This window comes from Podarcis tiliguerta (assembly GCF_965153285.1).
Source record: "Podarcis tiliguerta genome assembly, chromosome: 10".
Lineage (NCBI taxonomy): Eukaryota > Metazoa > Chordata > Lepidosauria > Squamata > Lacertidae > Podarcis > Podarcis tiliguerta.
In genome coordinates, this window is record NC_139543.1 from 12,012,886 (window position 1) to 12,038,655 (window position 25,770).

The 25,770-nt window shown below is 42.6% G+C and overlaps 1 protein-coding gene across 9 annotated transcripts in view; it reads left to right on the forward strand.

The window, feature by feature from the left end:
* TAFA5 (TAFA chemokine like family member 5) overlaps positions 1-25,770 on the forward strand; it is a 338,814-nt gene that overhangs the window by 246,633 nt on the left and 66,411 nt on the right. For all 9 annotated transcript variants that reach the window (XM_083400124.1, XM_083400129.1, XM_083400127.1 and 6 more), the window contains one exon: positions 18,338-18,465. In XM_083400124.1, the coding sequence (XP_083256250.1) occupies positions 18,338-18,465 (128 nt within the window). The remainder of the gene's footprint in view (positions 1-18,337; positions 18,466-25,770) is intronic.

The window sequence follows — 25,770 nt, forward strand, 5'->3', positions numbered from 1 at the left end:
CAAGATAGCAGCTGTTATATAAGTGATTTGTATCTGAATGGAATGGAATGGAAATTTTTAAATTTAGCAACACAAAAAAATGTAGAAGAATGAACTCATTAACACTGGCATGTGAGGGGGCCAGTTTAATTAAATTGTATAATTTGACATTTTAATAATTGGCATCAATAATTGTATTCATTGGGTAAAATTGGTATTGTTATAATGAGGCTGCTATTGGAATATTGTTAGAAATTCATATATATATGAAATTAAATCTATGTTTAAGATCTGTTAATTACATTCATCAGTATTTTCCCCTTTAATAGGATAGCTAGGTGCATTATGTTACTTGGTTTTGATTGTACAGAACTGGCGCAGGCTAAATGCCTTTGAGGACTATATTCTTACCAAGCTCTGCTGGTTAGAGCAACGAAGTACAGGGAGCTGGGTGCAAAAGCATCATGATAAGCTTAGGGCTCACAGTCTCCAAAAGGAGAAATATTTAGACCTCAGTTCGCATGACCTCAGAAATTGAATCTTCAGCCAGGACACACCAATCAAGACAGAAAATCTGTTAAAGATGCCTGTTATTATATTTGGTACCCCCAAATCAAGATCACCCACTTAAGGCCCCATTACCTTGAGACACTGACTTTCCCATAACTACACAAGCCATTTGTCAAACTCAGGTTCCAACAGATGCCCTCAGCATATTTAGAGGGTAGATACCTGGGAATTTCCCATATGGAACATAAATGCATTTATGGATGCAATCAGGTCAAAGATATCATGCATTACCTGCTGATTTGCCCCTTATATAAAATGCCTAGAGAAAATTTTCCATCATCTATTCTTAACTGTTTCTAAGGCTGATCCCCCCCCCCCCCAGGAAGTGATGGTCAAGCTCTTAGCTGATAAAGATCTTCAAATTACAGTGGTACCTCTACTTACATGGCCCTCCTGTTACGTATTCCAGCAAACCTGGAAGTATATTTCTGGGGGTTTCTCTGCGCGCATGCACAGTAGCACTCTATCACACCGCACACATGCACAGAAGTGCTCTATCAAGCCGCTTGCATGCGCAGAACAGGCACCTCCAGTTGCAGAAAACTTGGGATCTGACTGCAGCTCCGGAACAGATCCCGTCCACAACCAGAAGTACCACTGTACACGTCTAGTAACCAAATTGCTCTGGCAGCTAAGAAGCTCTGATCTACATTAAGGCTTTCTAATTTTAAAACCTTATGCTGTAAATTATTATGCTGTAAACTTTTATGGATCATGTTGTGTGATTTCAGAGGAAAGCCTTGTTCTTAGCCCCTGCTGTACATTGTAAAGGCCTTGGGCTATACACGATTGATTGATTGATTGATTGATTGATTGGTTGATTGATCGATTGATTGATTGATTGATAGATTGACTTGTGTATCATGCCAACTAGGCTAGTAACTATCCCACTATTAGATTTATTCTAAATCATTCATGTTTCTCTTTATATGATAAAACAGAACTGCTATATTGTTGTTTTTAGTAGATTTAGATTGCCTAATATTGAAATACACTTCTAAACTAAAGTTACAGCATATGCTTTGCCTTCACCATCAGAGGCAGTATGCCAATTGCTTGGCCCAGGGGGAAAGTTTGGTTCACACTTCAACATGCCGTTCCTTAATTTGCACTTCCTGAAACAATACACAAACTGAAACACAGTTGCACTTCAAAATTCACACTTCCCTGAATGTTGCAATACAGTTCTCCAATAATTTGCGCAAATACATGTGTACTTAAGTTTGCATAAAAAGTCTACTACAACATAAAATAAGAATCAAAAACGGATTACACTGGGATAAATGCTTGCAAAAATGTACGTATTGGAGGGAATTTTGTATATATCAGGACAAATTTGCACTACAAGGCTGATGAATTTTCATGAAGCTTCTTTTCTAAAAAATAAAATTCGCAAACTGGTGGGGAAATGGGGAGGACTCTGTTTAAGATTTGGAATATGAGATTAGAGAGGTCCATGCATTCATGGTCGGAGTCACAAGTGATGAGAGTGCTGTTGTAGTCAGGTTCTATTTGAAGGCATCCATAGGCATCTGGTTGGTGACTGTGAGACCAGAATGCTGGGCTTGATGGATAATTGACTCATTCAGCAGGGTTTTGTGGAGGTGTAAAGCAGTGTTTCCCAAATTTGGGTCTCCAGCTGTTGATGGACTACAGTTCCCATCACCCCTGACCACTGGTCCTGCTAACTAGGGATGATGTGAGTTGTAGTCCAAAAACAGCTGGAGACCAAAGTTTGGGAAGCACTGGTGTAAGGATCTGAATGCATGCACACACATTTTTGATCATCTGGGTGTTCCACGAAGTGCTGATGAGCTGTATGTGTATGCCTCTTCGCTGCTGAAGTGTGAATGGGGCTTTTGAAAAGCTTTCAGAGCATTGCCTATTAGGGCTGGGCGATATCAGCTTTTCAACGTCATGGTGTATCGCCAGCCAAACATCATGGTTTGGCGATACAGTGGTACCTCCGGTTACAGACTCCGCTAACCCATAAATAGTACCTTAGGTTAAGAACTTTGCTTCAGGATGAGAACAGAAATTGTGCGGTGGTGGCATGGTGGCAGCGGGAGGCCCCATTAGCTAAAGTGGTACCTCAGGTTAAGAACCCAAGGTATCACTGTATACTATGATGTTGAAAAAAACAAGATGCATTGGCCTCTGCCTGCGAGACACCGGGTGAAACTGCCCCAGCTCTCACCTCGAGAACTGAGGCAGTTTCACCCAGGCTCACAGGCCAGGATATTGCTGCATTTTTGCACCACTTAGTCACGGGGAGGGAATGTTCCCCTCCCCAGCTGAGACAGCCTCGGCTCTCTTGTCGCTCGCAAGCAGGCAAAGCATCGGGGCTCCTTTAACTGTTGGCTACAGGGAGAGGCAACCGCGCTCCCCTCAGCTAAGCAGCTTCACAGAGCCCCCATCCCGCTGCTGGCTTGCAGGACACAGTGCCAGGTGGAGGCTCCTTTAGCTGCCTGTCTGAGGCAAGGACAACTGCACACTCCTCGGTTGAGCAGTTCAAAGATGCAGAGGGAGGAACAAGTTGTATCGGTGTCTCACTGATACAGCTTGTTTCTCCCTCTCCATCATATGAGGAGCAGGAGATAGGAACTCTTGACTCGCTGCTAGCAGAGGGAGTCAGGAGTGGTGGTGGTTTCACCAGTGAGTGAAGCCAACATTGTGGTCTGCTCCTCATAAGGGTCCTGGGCAATATATCGCCCAGGCCTATTGACTATATATAAAACAATAAGGACCATGTTTATCCCACCTGAACTTCCAGCCATCCAGGTGCCTATTTTTTATGTGCAAGATATTGGATCACATACCGTATTTTTCACTCTATAAGATGCAGCAGACCACAAGACGCACCTATTTTTTGGAGGAGGAAAACAAGAAAAAAAATATTCTGAATCTCAGAAGCCAGAACAGCAAGAGGGATCGCTGCGCAGTGAAAGCAGCAATCCCTCTTGCTGTTCTGGCTTCTGGGATAGCTGCATTTGCTCCATAAGACGCACACACATTTCCCCTTACTTTTTAGGAGGGGAAAAGTGAGTCTTATAGAGCAAAAAATACAGTATTCTCAAAGCTAGGTTATGGTCAGTTGGAGATCTGTGCCATAGTTCTTACCCCTTCTGTCAAACGAAGGAGCCAAATACATACTTTCACACAAACTGTCCCGGAAAGAATCAAACGCTGCACGTTAAACATAACAGAGGCATGCTTTCATTGCAGATAACAGACGCTTTTTAAAGAACCTTCTTATCTAGTTGCCTTGTGCCCTCTAACACTCCCATGAAAAACGTGCATGCTGTGTTCAGGAGGATTAGTTTATTCAAGGCCAGGGACGTTTTCTTAAAAAACACTGGTGTGTGTTTTTTGAAAAGTCTGAGCGTTTAGATTTCAAGAAAGGTTTCCATGTACAGATCAGCTTCACTCTGGAATAACAACTACTTTTTATATTAGTTGTGTTTGCTTAAATGGTGCTAAGAAGCTAGAATGATAAACACTTTGACCTTTTATTGAAGTGCTTTTATGTTGATTTGAAATGATAAAAACTCATTCATCGCAGGTGTGTATGTGTGTGTGCACGCAGAAGAAAGAAGTCATGCTAGGGTTTTTTTTTATATAAATGTAAACATTTTGATGAACCTTTTATGAACATCCTCTTCATTATGAAAGACTCTCATTTTCTAAATAGTACTCTCCAGATCTGGAAGAAGTGAATAAAGCCATGTACTCTTGCTTGAAAGATCCCAAGGTGGGGGACAGTTGCTTCCTGAGTGATGTCTCTTGACTCTGAGTCAGAAAGCGGATTGAGAACGCATAGCATGAAGCACCTCAGCATGTTTGCTCATATAAGCTTCTTGTTCTTTTTAGAAAGTTAAATATGGAAAGGCAAGGCAGGTCTCTAATGTTCACGGCATCCTGCGATGCTGAGTGGTATACAGTCCTACCTTGGATTCTGAACGCCTTGGTACGCGAACGTTTTGGCTCCCAAATGCCACAAATCCAGAAGTGATTGTTCGAGTTTGCGAACGTTCTTTAGAACCCAAATGTCTGACGGGGCTTCCGATTGGCTGCAGGAGCTTCCTACAGCCAATCAGAAGCCGCGCTTTGGTTTCCAAACGTTTTGGAAGTCGATCGGACTTCTGGAACAGATTCCGTTCAGCTTCCAAGGTCCGACTGTATAAACATTTGTCTACAAGCCCGAAGGGCAAATATTCCAGCTTCATGAATTCCAGGGTTTGGTACCCATTTTTGGTTGGTGTGTGTCTGATATATACGGCACCCCCCAATTTCCCAGTATGACAGTGAGCATAGTACAGTGGTACCTCTGGTTGCAAACGGGATCCGTTCCGGAGGCCTGTTCGCAACATGAAAAGAGTGCAACCCACAGCGGCGTGTCTGCGCATGCACAGGTTGTGATTCGCTGCTTCTGTGCATGTGCGTGATGTCATTTTGCGCTTCTGCGCATGCGCGAGCGGCAAAACCTAGAAGTAACCCTTTCCGGTACTTCCAAGTCGCTGTGGGACATAATCTGAAAGAATGTAACATGAAGCAAACGTAACATGAGGTATGACTGTATTGGAACTGCAGTGGTTGTTTATAAACTTCTGATCACTTTGCCTTAGAAATTTCTACAACCTTTAATTAGATAAACCTGCCTTGGTTTCACTGAAGCATAGATTGGTTTGTGGGGCAAGGGCAGCTCTTTCAAGCACATTCCATAGGTAGTCTCACAGTAGTGATTACTGAGATGAAGTGATGCATATTCTGCCAATGGAATATTCATGCTGTTTTGATGCCGGCAGATCTGTCCTGTCAGCATTCCTTTCAGTAAGAACTGCAAACAAGAGACAAGAACTCTTCGGAAGTAGTAGCCCTTAATTGATTAAATTTAGTTTTAAAGGTCATTGGTATAGTAAGAAGAAGAAGAAGAAGAAGAAGAAGAAGAAGAAGAAGAAGAAGAAGAAGAAGAAGAACCTGCACATATGGTAGCCTTTTAATAATCATTTATTCTTTGTACACTGCCCATCTGACTGGGTTGCCACACTGGGAGGCTTCCAGCATATGTAAAAACACAGCAAAACATTAAACCTTAAAAAGCTTCCCTATACAAGCCTTTTATATTAGGATTGGTAGCGAAATAGTTGCTTCATTGTCAAAAGGAAGGATGTGTGCTTTGTAACATCCTCGATACGTTGGGATAATTTTGAAAGAAAGTTATTTTTTGCCTGAAGAAGAGTGAGTAATGCAGCCCTGCAACAAAAGGGCTGATTCACTGCAGTCTCTACATACAATTCAATGGGGCTCACAATCCCAGCCTTCTATAAAACATTAAAAGTGAACAATAATCAATGAAAATATAGTGCTTATAGCAATAAATAAATAAATAAATAAATAAATAATAATAATAATAATAATTTATACCCCTCTCATCTGGCTGGGTTTCCCCAGCCACTCTGGGCAGCTTCCAACAAAATATTAAAATACAGTAATGCATCAAACATTAAAAGCTTCCCTAAACAGGGCTGCCTTCAAATGTCTTCTAAAAGTCTAGTAGTTGTTGTTCTCTATGACATCTGGTGGGAGGGCATTCCACAGAGCGGGTGCCACTACCGAGAAGGCCCTCTGCCTGGTTCCCTGTAACTTGGCTTCTCGCAGTGAAGGAACCGCCAGAAGGCCCTCAGCGCTGGACCTCAGTGTCTGGGCTGAACAATGGAGGTGGAGACTCTCCTTCAGATATACTGGACTAAGGCTTTAAAGGTCAGCACCAACACTTTATTCACATAAGTTATTAGCATTTATATGCTCCAGGCCAAATACTTTATTAAACATTTGTCTTAAATCCTTACTCTAGGGGCGGCTAAGGTGTGACCCTGCAAATGTTACCGAACTTGGTTATGAACTTTAAAGGTTATGAACCACCCCTGACGCACTAGCAGGGCAAATTGTATATATTCCTCTTTAGCTAAATTGCAGCCACAGTATGTGTAAAAGCACCTAAACATGTTCCTTTCTGATACCTTGTCACCTTCCATACCCTCAAGCAAGGACCATCTCTCCTCATATGAACCAACCTGGACCCTGCGACTATCAACCATGGCCCTTCTTTGTGTGGCCTCTCTGCAAGATGTCCGGAAGGCAGCAACACAAGAACGGGCCTTTTCTGTGGTGGCTTCCCCACTTGTGGAATTCTCTCCCCTGGGAGCCTCGCCTGGCACCTTCGATAAATATCTTTTGGTGCCAGACAAAAATTTTGTTGTTTAGTCATTTAGTCGTGTCTGATTCTTTGTGACCCCATGGACCAGAGCACGCCAGGCACTCCTGTCTTCCACTGCCTCCCGCAGTTTGGTCAAACTCATGCTGGTAGCTTCGAGAACACTGTCCAACCATCTCGTCCTCTGCTGTCCCCTTCTCCTTGTGCCCTCCATCTTTCCCAACATCAGGGTCTTTTCCAGGGAGTTTTCTCTTCTCATGAGGTGGCCAAAGTATTGGAGCCTCAGCTTCAGGATCTGTCCTTCCAGTGAGCACTCAGGGCTGATTTCCTTCAGAATGGAGAGGTTTGATCTTCTTGCAGTCCATGGGACTCTCAAGAGTCTCCTCCAGCACCATAATTCAAAAGCATCAATTCTTTGGCGATCAGCCTTTTTTATGGTCCAGCTTTCACTTCCATACATCACTGCTGGGAAAACCAAAGCTTTAACTATTCGGAGCTTTGTTGGCAAGGTGATGTCTCTGCTTTTTAAGATGCTCTCTAGGTTTATCATTGCTTTTCTCCCAAGAAGCAGGCGTCTTTTAATTTCGTGGCTGCTGTCACCATCTGCAGTGATCATGGAGCACAAGAAAGTAAAATCTCTCACTGCCTCCATTTCTTCCCCTTCTATTTGCCAGGAGGTGATGGGACCAGTGGACATGACTAATTAAACCCATACAAGTAATGCTGACACAGAACCCCACACTTAACACTAAATAGAAGAATAGAAGTATAACCACACCACACCACTTACCACCCTCTCCCCTTCTTTCCCCCTCTTTTCTTCCTAACAAAAAATAAAAATAAATGCTTGATGCTCAAAATGCTCAAAAAACAGAAAAACTCCGTTCTACCCTGTTCCCCCTTTGTTTAAACCAGTTCATGAACCAAGAACATATACATTGACCACTAACGATGAACCATATTTTGTAGATTTTACTCCACATTTATTATGCTATTTTTGTGATATACAAATGACATGAGAAAAATTGGTATGCTTATTTGTATGACATTATTCTTGTTTATAAAACCCAATAAAAAGTTATAAAAAAGACTAATTAAACAATCTATGGCCTTTCAATGGGGAACGCGGGTGGCGCTGTGGGTTAAACCACAGAGCCTAGGACTTGCTGATCAGAAGGTCGGTGGTTCGAATCCCCGCCACGGGGTGAGCTCCCGTTGTTTGGTCCCTGCTCCTGCCCACCTAGCAGTTTGAAAGCACGTCAAAGTGCAAGTAGATAAATAGGAACCGCTCCAGCGGGAAGGTAAATGCTGTTTCCGTGCGCTGCTCTGGTTTGCCAGAAGCGGTTTAGTCATGCTGGCCACATGACCCAGAAGCTGTACGCCGGCTCCCTTGGCCAATAAAGCGAGATGAGCACCGCAACCCCAGAGTTGGCTATGACTGGATCTAATGGTCAGGGGTCCCTTTACCTTTACCTATGGCCTTTCAAGCTGTGGGGAGGGAAGGAAGTACTGATTTTGTTTCTTACTCTGTTGTGTATTTTTGTGTTTCATATTGTAAACCACCATGTGATCATCAGGTGACGGGTGGTATAGAATTTTTTTTAAAAAATAATAACCACTCACTAATTCAAATTCTAGATTGGAGATTCATCATGGTAGAGACTAGCCTGTTTGTTCTTGTTGTCGTGTACAGTGACATGCACATTAATTGCAATATATATATATTAAACATTCTTTGTGTTTGGCATGCTTCATCTCAGAAATCCTTACTGTCTATAAAGTAATTTACAGACTTGTCAAGCAGTGCAATCTGGTTATCTGATTGTGGCTAGTGAAAATGGGCAGGGATTTTTGTGGCTAGCCTAAGATTATACTGTGGATTTCACAGATTGCATTCTTAGCTCCTACAGCAGCTCTCAAGAATCACAGCATCGGTTTACAAGCTGTTTCACAGCTTCATGCATCCCAGTATTCTTCTGTTTCTTTCCTATAGGCATTAAACACAATTTTCTTATTGATTTCAGGCCTCTCATTTTAAGGTACTTAGGAACATGATATATTGCTAGATTTTTTGTGTGCGCGCACCATTCTAAAATGTGGTTTAACTCAACCATAAGTCACAGGCTTACCACAGAAACTTCTTGATGTTTGTTATGCCTTACCACAACATTTTATAGAACCGCAGAGATTTCTCTTGACCTCCCTAGCCAGTAATGCATTAAATACTACACATTTTCCTCTCTGGGAAAGGGAATGCATTGAAATGCTATTGTACATCTCTGAATGTTGTTTATCTCAATATTCTGCAGAAGCAAATATGGATAACAGCCGCATATTTGCACTGGAAAGATTGATTCATTTTTAAAGCTGAATTTTTCATACAAGATTAATGCTTTCTGGAGTCCCTGGAGGCACAAAAACAATGGCAAATATTAACTTCTGTTTAACCAATACTTTATCAATGTAATCATGCGGACTGCAATGATCACAAGGGTAAATTTTGAAAATGAAAGAACAGAGTGAGCTGGGGTTAAATATTAAAATTTGCTATGGGTTGCAGTCAGTATTACATGAGCAGAAGGCAAGTTCATAGAATAAATCTTTCTTTTCCCCTTCTTCCCTCTGCAGCTGTTACGGCAGTGCAGAAATTAATGCCCCAATCTTTGCTATACCAGTTTATAAAACTGTGCACTCCCTGTCTGTTAATGGTCTTCTAGTGAGAGAGACCCATGCAATAACTATTTCTAAGTTTTGATTGAGGAGTGTGTAAGTAGTAAGCCTGATAAATTTTTGAAACCAGACACAATCATACATACAGTGGTACCTCGGGTTACATACGCTTCAGGTTACAGACTCTGCTAACCCAGAAATATTACCCAGTGGTGTAGCGTGGGTTGTCAGCACCCGGGGCAAGGCAAGTAATTTGCGCCCCCCCCCCCGCTGCACTGTCCCTCCCCCAGATAGTCCCTCGCTCTCTCTCCGCACCGCACCGCACGCCTGGCACCCTCCCCTCCACAGTGGGCGGCGACCCGGCGGCTCGGATCGGATTCGCACAGCCAGCACTGCAGTGAGAGAGAGTGAGTGAGCCAGGTAGGGGCAGAGAGCGCGCGCCCCCCCCAAATGTTGCGCCCGGTGCGGCCGCCCCCCCCTGCACCCTCCACGCTATGCCACTGATATTACCTTGGGTTAAGAACTTTGCTTCAGGATGAGAACAGAAATCATGCTCCGGTGGTGCAGCAGCAGGAGGCCCCATTAGCTAAAGTGGTGCTTCAGGTTAAGAACAGTTTCAGGTTAAGAACGGACCTCTGGAACGAATTAAGTACTTAACCTGAGGTACCACTGTAATATGAAATAATTATTATAATAAAACCCAACTAATCCAGAATGTGGCAGCTAGACTGGTGACTGGGAGCAGCCGCCAAGATCACATAGCACCGGTCTTGAAAGACTTCCATTGGCTCCCAGTATGTTTCCAAGCAAAATTCAAAGTGTTGGTGCTGACCTTTAAAGCCCTAAATGGCCTCGGCCCAGTATACCTGAAGGAGCATCTCCACCCCCATCATTCAGCCCAGACACTGAGGTCCAGCTCTGGGGGCCTTCTGGTGGTTCCCTCACTGCGAGAAGCGAAGTTACAGGGAACCAGGCAGAGGGCCTTCTCGGTTGTGGCACCCACCCTGTGGAACGCCCTCCCACCAGATGTCAAAGAGAACAACAACTACCAGACTTTTAGAAGACATCTGAAGGCAGCCCTGTTTAAGGAAGTTTTTAATGTTTGATGTTTTATTGTATTTTTAATATTTTGTTGGAAGCCTCCCAGAGAGGCTGGGGAAACCCAGCCAGATGGGTGGGGTATAAATAATTTTGCTGCTGCTGCTGCTGCTGCTGCTTTTGTTGTTATAGTTTTGCTTGCTTTTTTTTTTTTTTTTTTGCTTTTGCCAAATGTGAAACCACCTTGGATTATTTTTTTATGAAAAACTAAAAAATCAGCGCTCCGTGTTTCCCATTGATTTCTGTCCCTTTATAACACACATCAAAATGTGTGAACAATGTGACAGGCTTTAGCTGTCAATCAGGAATTTCATTATGTGCATCTATGACATCAGATGCATATCTAACAAGAGCTTTGATTGGCAGGAGAAATAATCAATTCATATCACGTCCATGTCTATCAGTAACTGATATTCCAACACATGGATTTTATTTATCAGCCAGGTATTTTTATTTCAAATTGTTAAAATTTGATTGCTTGTCAAGGGTAGATGGGTGGATGAATGGATGGATAGACAGATGAAGCTTTCAACCTAGATCTGCTTTCCCCCTCATAAATCTGTTGCAACATTGTAAACTTCCAGAAACAAAATAGTTTTGCTAGCTCTGTGGGGTGGGGGATGTGTGTGTTATTCCTGTGGGAAGGGATTGAGTACAGTTCTTTTAGTACAATACATTTGATGGATAAATGAAAGCAATAAGCAATGTACTGCAGTCACACAATCAATCAATCAATCAATCAATCAGTAGCTGAACTGGGTTCCACACAGTCACGCACAAAAAAGAGCCACAAAAACGCAAAATAAATAGCAAAAACCGACAGACCTCAGTGTAACACTCCAAACAGAAGTGTAGCACGCAAAACAGAGCATGTTTGGCTTCTGGAATTATTTTTTTTCCAAACCAGAACACTTACTTCCGGGTTTGCAGTCTTTGGGTTCCAAGTTGTTTGAGTACCAAGGTGTTTGAGAACCAAGGTACCACTGTACTGCTAAAAACATTCCTGCTTAGAGAAGCCTCCCCAGATGCTTAGAAAGTAGAAGTAATTTTAATCTGTTTCAGTAATTTAACTTTTGCATGCTTTAACGTAGGGTTGTGTTTCCCCTTCTCTTGATTTCACTGTTTTATCTTTAAAAATCACTTTGAGGTTTCATTTACAAACAGTGTATGCGTTTTATGAAATAAATAAACTTGTTCTTTGCTGTATTTTAGCCATAGGAATTTGTTTCAGGTTAGTGCCAGCAGTACAATATCACAAACTGTGTTGATGCCCTTTGGTTTTCTTGGGGGCAGGGGCAGCAAAAATTATTTCACTGATAGCCACAACGAATACCTTTTATGTCCCTTTTTCATATCAGTTTGCATTTTCTGCTTCCTGTTCACTCAAACAAGTTGGGTTGGGACAAGAACATTTATCAAGGATTCTGGCTCATCCACAGGATGTACCATAGAAGGAATATGATACGGATGGCATCGTTTTCCCCCCGTCACTTTATTTTACCATTTTATGGCTTTATGACATTTTAATGATTTCATTGTACACTGCATTGGCATTTTTATGACCTGTCGATGTATGAATATTCTTTTAGAATCTTGCTAACACTGTTAATTTTCTCTGGTGAGTGTTTCGAGATTGCCTGGGTACCCCTGTGTCCTCCCACCTTGAATTCCATTTTGGGAGAAAGACGAGATATAAATACCATAAATGAGCTGGTTCGTTGACTACCTCTATGCTGCCTTGGGTGTGAAAGTGAGGTAATAGCACTAGAAGTCGAGTGAGCTTATCAAAAACCTTTTTTTCAGAGTTGTTCAAGAGTATATAGACTTCTTGGAAGATTCCAGAAGAAGAGGTGGGTGTAGAGGATTAAGACGAAAAGACTGATAAGAGAGAGGAGAGGTTCCAAGAATGACTCATAATTGGAGCTTGCTCCTAATACCAGAGTGGCAAGGTGGCTGGTCTGATATATCCAAGCCTATGAGTGACTGGTTAGGATATCTATTCCCTTCCTTTCCAAACACCAGGGACAAGGATGTGAAACACTGAGCTTAGAGTGAGGAAATAGCAGCAAGCTGCTTTCATACATCACTACCCAGTATTGTCTCCTCTTATGGGCAGTGGCTGTCGACATGCAGAGGGCCATGAAGTCCAGCTGGCATGCCACAGCTTGGATGTCTCCTTCCATCGACCCGTACTCCGACGTAAATCAGCGACCCGGACTTCAACAGCCAGGGCATGCTTTTAACAGAATGTACCGCGCACACAGAATAGGCGTGAGGCTTGTGAAGTCATGCTACAGAGCCTCTCCTTCCGGAGGGGAGGGGTTGTGACCGGGAGACGATTCCCGCATCACACAGGGGGCGTTCAGCCACCTGCCCTCACCTTCACTGGCGTGCCACGCCCCCCCCAGCTGGGCACCAGGGAGGCATGGCTTAGCCACTCAAATGCGGCCGCGCCAGCTCTCCCCGCCATTCGCTCCCGATCTACCGCGAGTCACCCACCCACCACTCCCTCTAGGGCGTAGCTTCTCTCTTGGCCTTGCTATGGGCCCATGGGTGGTCGCCCTGGTTGACCAGGGGGCCTGGTAGGAGTTTTTTTTCCAATTGGCAAATTGGCACCGGCCTCTTGGTTTTTTTCGCCTACCTCGTACCAATCGTCACAACTTTCTTGGTATTTGGCGGTTAGGCATTGGAATGTGTTGTTGTTGTATGGAAGGGCAAGGTGTGGCCATCGCCTACCCCTTCACTTATGGGTATTCCGTTAAAGGAATCTGGCGGTCGTGGATCCTGTCCGATGCCTGTGTGGTGGGGGGCCATGGCACGACCCTCGGTGACATCAGGGGAGAGCTTATAGTTGTATTAGCATCAACAAGCTCCCCCTACTGGTGGTTAATCCCTCAGCAGACTCACCCCTCTCTGAGTGGGTGGAGTCAAATTGTCCGTGGTCCAATGCCTAAGCCAATACCTTCTCACATGCTGTAATCAATAAAGTTGTGGCCTTTTTCTTGCCCATTAACCTAATATACTGTGTCCACGTGTCTTCATTTCCCAAGCAGGGATCGGGTCCTCGAATCACAACTACAGATTTATTAAACATAAATCAGAACAAAGAAACATGTCGTCTCTCTCTCATGTCGTCTCGGAGAGAACAGCAAAAGCTATACACAAACAGAAGTTCTTGGCATACTGTGCTGGAATGTAAACAGACATGTGACACGCAACAATCTCATGCCTGTTCCTTAAGGTGGAATGGAAATGTCAACAGTGGCTCTCCTGGGGTTTTAGGCAGAGATCTGTTCCCGCTTCCTCATCTTTTGAACGGGAGGTTCCAGAGATTGAGGCTGGGACCTTCTGCACGGAAGGAATACTCTGCCCCTGAGCTCTTGCTCCTCCCAAATGTGAAACAGGGAGCTGCCTTAAGAGAGCCACAGCTTAAAACTGGCATTTTTTCTTGCTACTTTGACTCCTAGTACTTTGCCTCTTCTCTCCCATGCTCCTGCGATACCTCCACTAGTTGTTTCCTCTGGCTCCCATTAACTCTGACATGCTCAGCATATTGGCAACAAAGCAAGATGTCCCAAAAAACCTGATCCCTGTAGTGGTTTCTGCTGGCATGTCAGAGATCAGTTTAAATTTTACTTTGCTTCCAGTACACTAATTGAATACAGCAGAGCGGAACAGCAGGGGATGGAAACAGAGCACAGTGATTCCTGACAAAGATTTCTCTCTAGAGGCAAGCATTCAATTAACATCCCTTGTTAGACAGCAAAAACTAACTACCCTGAAGCTATCTGACTCTTATTTGTTCTTTCCCCGAAAACTAGGATTTCAACAGTTTGGGAGATATTCTCTTCAGAGTTTCGAAATCTCATGCAAGCCCTTGTGGCCTAGCTTATTCATGCTAGGTGGTCAGCTGATTTAGATATAAATTGGAAGTGTTAATTTGAAACAGGCCAGTGGTTTCATAAACTTTGTGCCTTCAGGAAACTTTACAGAGAGAAATATCTGAAGCAGGCCGGTGGTTTTATCAATATTCAGGAGACTTTGCAAATGGAGTTCTCATGGTTGCCTGACACATTTTAGCGTATAAATTCATATCAAAGGTGGGGGACAGAAAGTACAAAAACCTGATAAATAAGTGTGTGCACATGTTCTGTCTTAATCCTGTTCTCCTAATCGTAGCCCAGTTTAAGTGTCATAGCATTCTCAAAACAGAGCTAGGTGTTTTGCTTTGTCCAGATCGTCAGAGGAAGGGGGTTTCACTCTCTTTCTTAAATCAATAAATAATGGAACAAATCGCTATAAACTCTGTATTAATATCCTTGCTATTCATACTTCACATGTAAACAGTAAGTGCAAGAAGTCCTTATTAGTCAAAGCTAAATATGATGCTTCAGTACAAGGAATTAAGTAGAGTTGTACCTTCATTCTCAAACACCTTGGTACTCAAACAACTTGGAACCCAAACAATGCAAACCCGGAAGTAAGTGTTCCGGTTTGTGATTTTTTTTAGAAGCCGAACGTGCTCCATTTTGACTGTTATGCTTCCCTTTTGAGTGCCACACTTCCGTTTTGAGTGCCAGAGTTCATGGAAACACTGTTTACCATCCCACGGCAGTGGTACCTATTTATCTACTTGCACTGGCATGCTTTCGAACTGCTAGGTTGGCAGGAGCTGGGACAGAGCAACAGGAGCTCACCCCATCATGGGGATTCAAACCACCGACCTTCTGATCAGCAAGCCCAAGAGGCTCAATGGTTTAGACCACAGCACCACCCTAGTGTATGACGTGATCCTACTATATAATTGGATTCCCCACCCACGAATGTTCACAGGGGATTTTCAGTTACTGTTGTTCTTACTTAGAGTATATATCTGTGGTGTGTAATGACAGACGGTGGCATTATTTCTGTCAGTATTTCCATCTGGGGGAAATTATGCAGGCAACCTCCGGTTTACCCAGGGGTTACGTTCCAAGGCACCGTGCATATGGATGACATCATGTATAATTAAAACCCATTGAAAAAGACTGTAAATGCCCCATTCTGTCCCACCCCTGTTCTGCCCCTTTATTGATGTTTCAGTGACGTCTTTATGACATTTCTGGGCCACTTCTGGGTTTGGTGCATGACCACACACATATAGAACATACGTATGGGGAGAGAAAAGCCTTGCTAGAGCAGATAGCCACACGGCTATGCTTAAAACCCCAGCCATCATATCTTGCTGTGGCATAGATCTATCACTATGATAACGTTGACTTCAAAGTTCTCAACACACACATAAAGAAAAACGCCTTCTTTGCAAAGGAATAATTCATACCCCACACTTGAGGAAGAAGGGGAGGAAGTTGTCAGGGTTGCTTGCTTCAAACAAACAGACAAGAATATGGACGAATGCTGGTCGTGCCCAGAAATAAAAAAATTATGGGACACGATCTACGAGGAAATGAAAAAATTACTAAAAATTACATTTCAAAAAAACAACAACGGAATCATTCCTTCTTGGAATTCTAACTGATAATATTCCAAAATAAAGATCAAAATTATTTTTCTATGCAGTGACGTCGTATTAATAGCCAAGTATTAGAAGGGAGACCATATACCAAGTAAAGAAGAATGGCTACAAAAATTGAGCGAGCGCTTCAAACTCACTAAGTTGATGGAAGCCTTAAGGAACAAGTCAAATAAAATAGTCCAGAAGGAATGGGATTGTTTAAATACCTACCTATCGAGTCAAGGTTCAACAACCAATGTTTGGCTGTGTTTAGAATAAACCCATAAGTGGGAAAATCTCTCCTTATACCAAGATAAGGAATATATTGAAACACAGAATAATGGTACTAGTTATAGGAAATGAACCACTGTGAGGTCGACAGAAGTCGAAATCAATAACCAAAAGTATAATAGAAAGAAATTCACCCCAGAAGGGTCAGTATTCAGGTAAAGAATAGTCTGGGATGACTATTATAGTTACCTTGTATTGTACTTAATTTTTTACTGTTTGCGTTTGTTCTGTTTTCTTTTTCTTTCCTTTCCTTTCCTTTTTCCTTTTCTTTTCCTTTGCTTTTTCCTTTCCTTGTGTATTCAGTAGAAATGTATGTATTCTTTGTTTCATTTGTATCTGTATAATAATTCAATTTTTTAAAAAATTCTAACGACTATGGATGAATGCATTCACACTGGATCTGTAAAATCCACGAACCAGAGCCAAATAGCTTCCATGGAAGAAAATCCACACCCTGGTGCCATTGGTGCATATCAGCTGCTTCCAGCACTTATGAGCCCATATCAGTTTCACAGCCTTTACAGGAGAGGTCAGCGTGGAGGTTAAGCCAACAAAAGATCCATCTTCATTGATTGCACCGCTTCAGAGATGGATCTTGTGTGCTGGCTCTGCTGGCCCTTTCTCCCTTGAACTTGGGGCAGCTTATTTTGAGCGAGGACCATATGATTGCTCATCTGTCATTTCAAGGTCTCTGACCTGGAGTGTCATAAAGACTTTTTTGTATTGTTGTGGTGGAATTTAATTATGGTCACATTGGCTGTGCTCGCAAGGAACACCTCAGGCTCCAACCCACACGCATACCCTTCGTCTAACACAACTGCAAGGAAGAATTTCAAAGCTTTTGCTTCCATTTTGGATTAACCATAGCTTGCCTTTTCATCCATAGCTGGATAAACTGTGATTAATCTGACCTATGGTTTGTTGAAACAAGTCAACTTCATACCTCATTTGATGAACTGACCTGTTTCAGCAACCATGGTTAAAATCAACCACAGTTTAGGGTTCAGAAATGACACGAAAGTGTGGTTAATCTGAAATGGAAGCAACATCATTCAATCTCCTTATAGTTGTGCCCAAGGAGAAGGGTCATGCTTTACGTTGGTTAAGCATTTTATAGAAATGGAGCATTGATGTATTGTCAAAATAAAGTGTGTTCTCCCTGAAATGAGAGCACGTGTTGCGGTAGGGTCTGCCAGGCCACCCCTCTGTTTCCAGGCAGGTAAAATTGTGATGGCCTGGGGCAACGATTGGATGGCCGGGTTGCTGGGACAAATTGCATGTAGCAATTTGGGGGGTGGGACCAAAGGCTTTAAATAGTGGGGCACTCAGCTTTTGCTTTCTCTTTCGCTGAGTGCATTGGATCACCCGCCCGCCCGCCCTGTGTTCCGGTTGACCTTGCTATGCCTGTCATGGGGTCGTCTTCCGTTGGGGCAGGGGCCTAGTAGGAATTTTGTCCATTTGCCTTATTGGCTGATGTCATTTGGTTTTTGCCTACTACTTAGCAATTCGTCACAGCTTGTAAGGTTGCGGTTTCGCATTGGTTATAAAAATTGGTGAAGGAGGGGTAAGGATAGGCTGGGCCTGCCCCTCCAATGGTGGTGTGGAAGGGAATTCCGTTAAAGGAATCCTGGGGCTTGCCATGATTTCGTCCAATCCCTGAAATGGGACCAGGGTCGGCAAGCCTTAGGGAGCAGGTTGGGTGAGTGGTGAGGGACTGTCACTCAGCTCAACTGATCCCCAATATTGTTTTCCTTTCAGTGGCTTCCGAGGGAGTTCGGAAAGTCAGTTCAGTCCCAGGTGGGGGGACAGATAATCATAACCAATGCCTAAGCAACCACTCACAGATTATGTATTTTAATAAAGTTGTGGCCAAAATTATGCGAAAAACCTTAAACAAAAATTATGTGTGATTTGTGAATTATTTTGAGGGGTGGCTTGGGGACCTCCACACGCAAGCAAATCTTGTGGACAGGAAAACGTGAACTATAAGCTGATTTTTTTTTCTCTTTTGTTGTCCACAGCACGCATTATAAAAACAAAACAGTGGTGTGAAATGCTTCCATGTTTAGAAGGAGAAGGCTGTGATTTGCTAATCAATAAATCAGGCTGGACCTGTACACAACCAGGTGGGAGAATAAAGACAACTACGGTAAGCCTTTTCTGTTCTTTGTATACCTTTGCGTTCCACCTAAACTATAACTTTTCACTCATCAAGCAGCTGTTTAGCCATAAATCCCACACACAAACACACCATTAATATGTGTGTGGAATCCAATATGCTTAGGTATCTGTCAGTATTTATAAGTTATGCTTGGCCATTGTCATGTGTACCCTGGAACTTTTCTCCTTGCCTGCTGCATGTGGGGTGGCCTTTGAAGACAGCTCAGATGCTTCAGATGGTTCATAGGATGGCACCAGAGCTTCTGTTGAATGTAAGACTCTGGAAGCATGTGACACCAGTTTTATGTAAGTGGCTAAATTCAGAGTGGTGCTTTTCCTCTTATACCTAAATAACTGGATCTTAGGCACCTTCTCCTATTTTTGTCCCCTTGAGATGTTGCCTAAGGCATCACCACTGTTTGAAATAAGGTTTTATGTTACTGGAAATGTGTTGGTTTGGGTGCTAGAATCTGGATTATGAAAGTCTGACCCTAAAAAGCCTTACATGCTGTTAGATTTCTAGGCGTTCAGGGAAGTCAAACCGGTGGCTGGCTTTTTACGTAAGAAACTTTTAGGTGAAAATTTGAGTTGCTTTTTGAGCATTCTCGATGTGTTCGATGAAACTTTTAATACGGTTTTATGATGATTTTGATCTCTTTTTTTTATTTTGACTGTAAGCTGTTCTTGAGCACCTTCAGGTGGGAAACTGAAATATAAATGTAAATATAAATCAATTAATGCAAATAATTCAGACCAGGAAAGTTTCAGGAAAATTTCACAGTATCGGATATGTGGCTGAAATCATTCTCTGAGTTATGCATTTGGCAAGACCCTATTGCTGTCTTTACACCTCACTTCCCACCTGATCCTGGCTGTCCATCGGATGCCTAATCACCCTAAGCAGCTTACACAGCTTAGTTTCACTAGACCAGGACAATATTCATTGGCAACCTCTTCCCCCTTCCCCAGGAAATTTACTTGAGATGTACTTCCTTTGATTGTCGTTCACTCATGTTTGTATTCCTGATCCCACTGGTTCCATGCCACATTTTGTTGCAGAACTAATCAGTGAAAACTGAATCATCATAATATGTGAAGAGAAAGCAGCATTAGAGTCTAAAAATAACAAGATGACTGTAATTTGCAAATTTGCAAGTGTATAACCCCCCCCCCCCGGGATGTCGCAGTGACTTTAAAGTAAGTCAGTGTGCCCCCCTTTTTAAGGTCAAACTAGACATGGGCATTAGGGGACGTGGGTGGCGCTGTGGGTAAAAGCCTCAGCGCCTAGGGCTTGCCGATCGAAAGGTCGGCGGTTCGAATCCCCGCGGCGGGGTGCACTCCCGTTGCTCGGTCCCAGCGCCTGCCAACCTAGCAGTTCGAAAGCACCCCCGGATGCAAGTAGATAAATAGGGGGCGCTTACTAGCAGGAAGGTAAACGGCGTTTCCGTGTGCGGCTCTGGCTCGCCAGAGCAGCGATGTCACGCTGGCCACGTGACCCGGAAGTGTCTCCGGACAGCGCTGGCCCCCGGCCTCTTTGAGTGAGATGGGCGCACAACCCTAGAGTCTGTCAAGACTGGCCCGTACGGGCAGGGGTACCTTTACCTTTACCTTTTAGACATGGGCATTAACCCATGTTGTTTGGCCTTCTGTTTTCTTCCTTTTTGTTCTTCACAAATAATGGGCGATCTGGATTTGGAACAGTGGCATGGGAGAGGCCTTAAATCTTTGACAGCTGCTGTGGCTTCATTCAGGATTGTGCAATGTGAAGAAGGTCCCCATCAATCCAGAGACATGGAAGTTCTAGACATGTCTTGCACCCAACTGGTGAATCACCAAGCAGAGTACACCTTCAGTTGCCTGACCTCCCAGGCAATTGGCAATTTCCTTGTTTTTATTTCCCAGCACATATTTATTGAGTCTCGGGGACGTGGAGGGCCTGTATGTTCTATGGTTGGTGGACCCTGTTTGGCTTGGTGGTCACATTGTACAAGCTTTCTTTTATCCCTCCGAAGCAGCAGGGGTGTTGGTAAGCAGCAGCAGCAGTGTGCATATTGGGACTAGGATGGAATGGGGCAAGGTACAAGCAATGTCAAGGAAACTCTGGTTTGACAGTGGCAGCCCTGGAGGCGTGTGCATATATTGCCACCACCAAAACTGAACTCACCTAATCTCACCACTGCCATGCCCCTTCGTCTTCCTGGTGAGTGTATCACTACCACCAGGAAAACTCTACTGCTTATTCCCAGGGAATATTATGTACAGTATCTCTCCCCCCCCCCATGACTATTAATTAAATGTTGTGGTTTCACTCATTCGTCTTTATTATGGCTGAGTTCCACAAAGATTTGCCCCCCAAAGTATTGTGAGCTGTGTTTGTTAACCGTATCATAAATGATCTAGAGTAAGGGATGGGAAGTAGGGTTTCCTGATGATGTAAAATTGTTCAGGGTAGCTAAGGCAAAAAGGAATTGCAAGGAGCTCCAAAAGGGTAGCTCCAAACTGGGTGAATGGGCAGTAAAATGGGCAGCTCAACGTAAGCAAATATAAACTGATGTACACTGGGGTAAAAAAATAATCCAAATTTTACATATACTGTATGCTGCTGGGGTCTGAATTTGTGCAGCTGGCCAAGAATGAGAGAGACATTGGGGTCATAGTGTATAACTTGATTAAGGCATCAACCTGGTGTGTGGTATCTGTGAAAAAGGCAAATTTCCATCCAATGGATCATTTGGAAAAGGTCTTAACAACTAAACTTTTATTTACCATAATGATGTTATACAAATCTATTGTGTGACTACACTTGGAATACTGTGTACAGTTCTTGTCTCCTCACCTAAGAAAGGATATTTATATGTTGGGGAAAGGTACAGAAAAGGGCGACCAAAATGATCAAGGAGTTGGTTTCAACATTTGGGGTTGTTAAGTTTAGGGTAAAAGGGAGAGCAGCTTTTCACGTTTCAGGGATATAACTTGGCAGTGTTTTCAAAGCAAAAAATGCACTATTCTGTTGGTGTTATAGGGGAGATTAATTTTAGCACCAAAGTGTATATATATATTGTCAATGATCCATCACTACTTAATTGTTACTTAATTAATTCCTTCTTTTACATGATGCGATTATAAGGCATGGAGCTTAACAGAACATTCATGCTCCAGTTCCTCAGCAGCTAACCTTTTTCAACTTCTGCGATTTTACTGCTAAATTGGCTGAAGTGGGAAATTAAGGAGTATGAAGAAGCTAAAAGAGAGCTCACAGTAGATAAAGGGTGTAATTACTCTGACACGGAGCTCAGTGCTTGGCTAGTAAAATTTACTAAGGATCCAGCTTCACCAAGGGATGTGACTTTCTTAATAGAGTTTACTTACACACAGAGCAACTTAGCACCCCCCACTATTAATATAAATGACATGCTGGTTGGGTGGGAAAGGTAATTTGTTCCTTACCATCAGCTTTATTATACTGTAGTTCGTTTCTACTAACTGAAATCCAAGTGAATTTTCTTTTGCTACTACTCCGTACAAGCCCAATCCCAAATAAATAAATAAATCTATGGGCTCAGATAAAACATAGGGAGTTGCCTCCATATTTACCTCCATCCTAAATGGTGGTAGATTTGGAAATAAACAGGTTTTTCTTACCATTTTATATCAGTAACCAGTTATCTGAATATGGGGGTGGGTGTCAGCAAACCTGCCAGAACTATTATCGTACTTCAAACAGTGACTTCACCGGTAAAACGTTTCTTTTTCAATGCCAATTACTATAAAGGAGCAATAATTCCAGGATCCAATCAGAAGCCAGGATGGCTCCTGTAATTCTAGGATGTCCTGCTTAAATTGGAATGGTTGAGGCACCTGCCATCCAATCTGAAACTCAGTGGCACAATAGTTCTTTTGGATTTATTATTATTTCATATTTTCTTACAAAGGAATGTGGATTCTGGGCCCCTGATAACAAGTAGGCGACTGCGGACAGATACTTAAATCTACAGGATGGATTGTGTTTTGGCTCCACTGAATTGAAAGTTCAGCCTTCACGACGTATGAAAACGGCCAAGTAAACAGTTATTTTCGTGGAGGAGGGTCAAGATATTAACTGATATGCATGAAATTTCAGATATAGCTATATAATCCCTAGTGTAGTAAGATAAGAGCTTTGGAGCAGGCATATTTTTTTTTTTTAAGTTTTTTATGAACCGCCCTAGTAGGGCAGTAATTGTTCCTTGATAGTTTGTCACCCCCCTCCATGACGGCACCCAGGGCGAACCCTCTGCCCCCCGTCCCCTTCCAACGCCCCTGATCCCTAGTGTTGTTGTTTAGTCATTTGGTTGTGTCCGACTCTTTGTGACCCCATGGACCAGAGCACGCCAGGCACTCCTGTCTTCCACTGCCTCCCGCATTTTGGTCAAACTCATGCTGGTAGCTTCAAGAACACTGTCCAACCATCTCGTCCTCTGTCGTCCCCTTCTCCTTGTGCCCTCAATCTTTCCCAGCATCAGGGTCTTTTCCAGGGAGTCTTCTCTTCTTCTCTTCTCATGAGGTGCTGATCCCTAGTATCTTCAGCCTTTTTTTATATATACTGCAAACCTTGGTTCCTGAACGGCTTAGTTGCTGAACAAATCGGCTCCCGAACATTGCAAACCTGCAAGTGTTCCGCTTTGTGAGCATTTTTTTTGGAAGCCTAACATTTGACGCAGCTTCTGCTTGAGTGCAGGAAGCCAATCGGAAGACAGACCTTGCTTTTCAAATGGTTTTGGGAGTCGAACGGACTCCTAGAACAGATTAAGTTAGAGCACCAAGGTACCACTGTATACCACTGCATATGGTCTCTTATCAAGCCAAATTATTTTCAGTTCTTCACTCTTTTAATGTGTGTTTTTTGGGTGGAGATTAGTTTATAAAGTGGCATTAACACAATCCATCAACCAGTTCAAAAATGAAAAAAAAGCACCAAAGATCAGCTATTACAGAAATAAATCTGAATTGTTCGCTCTATAAGACGCACCAGACCACAAGACGCACCTAGTTTTGGGAGGAGGAAAACAAGAAAAAAATAATTCTGAATCTCAGAAGCCAGAACAGCAAGAGGAAATGCTGCGCAGTGAAAGCAGCAATCCCTCTTGCTGTTCTGGCTTCTGGGATAGCTGTGCAGCCTGCATTCGCTCCATAAGACGCACACAAATTTCCCCTTACTTTTTAGGAGGGAAAAAGTGAGTCTTATAGAGCAAAAAATACGGTAAAATTTCAAAAAGACACTTCCAGTTGCTGGGATAGTTGCAGTATTAACTTGAACCTCTTGCTAATCCTATATATTCATTCAAATCCCCAATGCTCCATAATATAAAGCTACCTCTTTATGTAATATTACTTTAATGATCAGCAAAGGGTGCACCCAGGTCAAAGTATGTAAAAGATGAGATATTAATACTAAGTTTGAAAATATTAATCTTTCCCATTGCCTTTTCTGAGTACAGATGTCCTGCAGGCAAAAGGGTTCTGGCCACGGGCTTCTGATTTTCATCTGTTCTTCATCCCCTATAGGATTAAGTCAGTTTTCATTGCACATGCGTAGATTACAGAGCCAATCAATAATGCCAGTGCAAACTTTTTGCTCCAAGCTTCTGTTTAATAGTATGCTCTTGAAACATTTTATTTTAAAGCTTTCCCCTTCTTGCCCAGAAGTTGTCAGTGGGTGATCAGTATAATTCTCAGGATTAGTAATTAACTGTTAATTATCTAGTAGCTGGTATATGCTACTTATGCTAAATGAAAAAGGAAGACATTGAAGACGAGTCTAGATATAAGCTTCCTGTATAGTATATTCTAAAGTTTATTCAGTTTCTAAGTATGTGTTTCTTTGAAACTCCCTGTCTTTCATATGAAGCACATGTAAGGTCTGTCACACCTGTGGAAAATATTTCTTGTTGCTAAACCTAACCAGGCAAGCAATTTTGTCGCATGTATATTTTTTTTTAAGTTGTTGGTTTTATATCATTTTGGTTAATTTTATCATCTCTGCTATTTCTAAAATCTGCTTTAACATTGTGATGTTAAATGAATGTTATGTAAACCACTTTACAATTTATTATTATTATTAAGCATTATATAAATCTTGTGCATCAAGGCCCTGAGGCCTCCCGCATATGTTGAATAATAACACTTGGACACGGTATTTTAGGTTAATGGGCAAATAAAGGCCACCACTTTTATTGGTTACAGAATGTGAGTGGTATTGGCTTAGGCATTGAAATTGAATCGACTACATCTGACTCCTGCCTAAATCTTGCTAAACAAAAGAAAGATACTCTGCACATGCTCAGAGGCCTTATGGTCCTTGACAAGTGCTTGGAGTAAGGCCTGGCATTCACTGAAGTGAAACTGCCAAGTCTTCCCTCAAATTTAGCCCTGGAGGGTATTTTATTGTTTTGCTACTTTTATGGAAGTAGCAATTGACCTATCTGATTCAAGTTTGGCCATGGTGTTCCTTCATCTTTTTTCACCTTTATGTGCTTCAAGGTGAGCTCTGATGTTGAAGTCAGGGGGTTGTAGCTCATGCTTCTGTCTACCCAAGGGAGCTTATGGAAGCTTCAACTGTAGTCCGCTGTGCTTCCCAAAAAGCTTCTCCTGAATATTGCTTATAATAAGCAATTAAAATATACTGAGAACATGCAGTCTACCCACACCTTTTTATGCGGCAGATGGATTGTGTTGGTGGGGCTGGGGACTACTCCTGTGTGGATGTACACACGTAGATGTTGTAAAACACAATATGGTCTAGGCTTCTGAATGCCAGGCCACTGTCTGAGTCATCGTAAGAATATTCTTCATCTGTTGCTGCTGAATTGTGACTTTCAAAGTCACAAAAATTAGATAGATAAATAGATGATATAGATATGGATATATGCATTTTAAATACCACAGTTGAAAGAATGACCTACCAATAACACATTTAATCCCTTCTACTGCTAATCTATGAGCTAAAAGTCTTTTAAGGTTTAAATTTCTTCCTGAAAGCTGGAGGAGAACTACATAGGCCCACATCTTCTCAAAGATCATTTCATAACCTTAGAGCCAAAGTTGTAAAGGATTGGGGATGTGAACCTGCATGTGTCCAGATGTTTGAAAATTCCCCAATTTAGATCATCCCTAACCAGCGTGGTCAGGGCTATCTGCAGAAGCTCTAACAAGCATGGCCTGATCAGATGGTCAGAGCATAACAAAATGACCAAATAAATAAATAAAATGATGTTATGCCCATGAGAGTAATGCTTAATAACACTTGATCCTTATG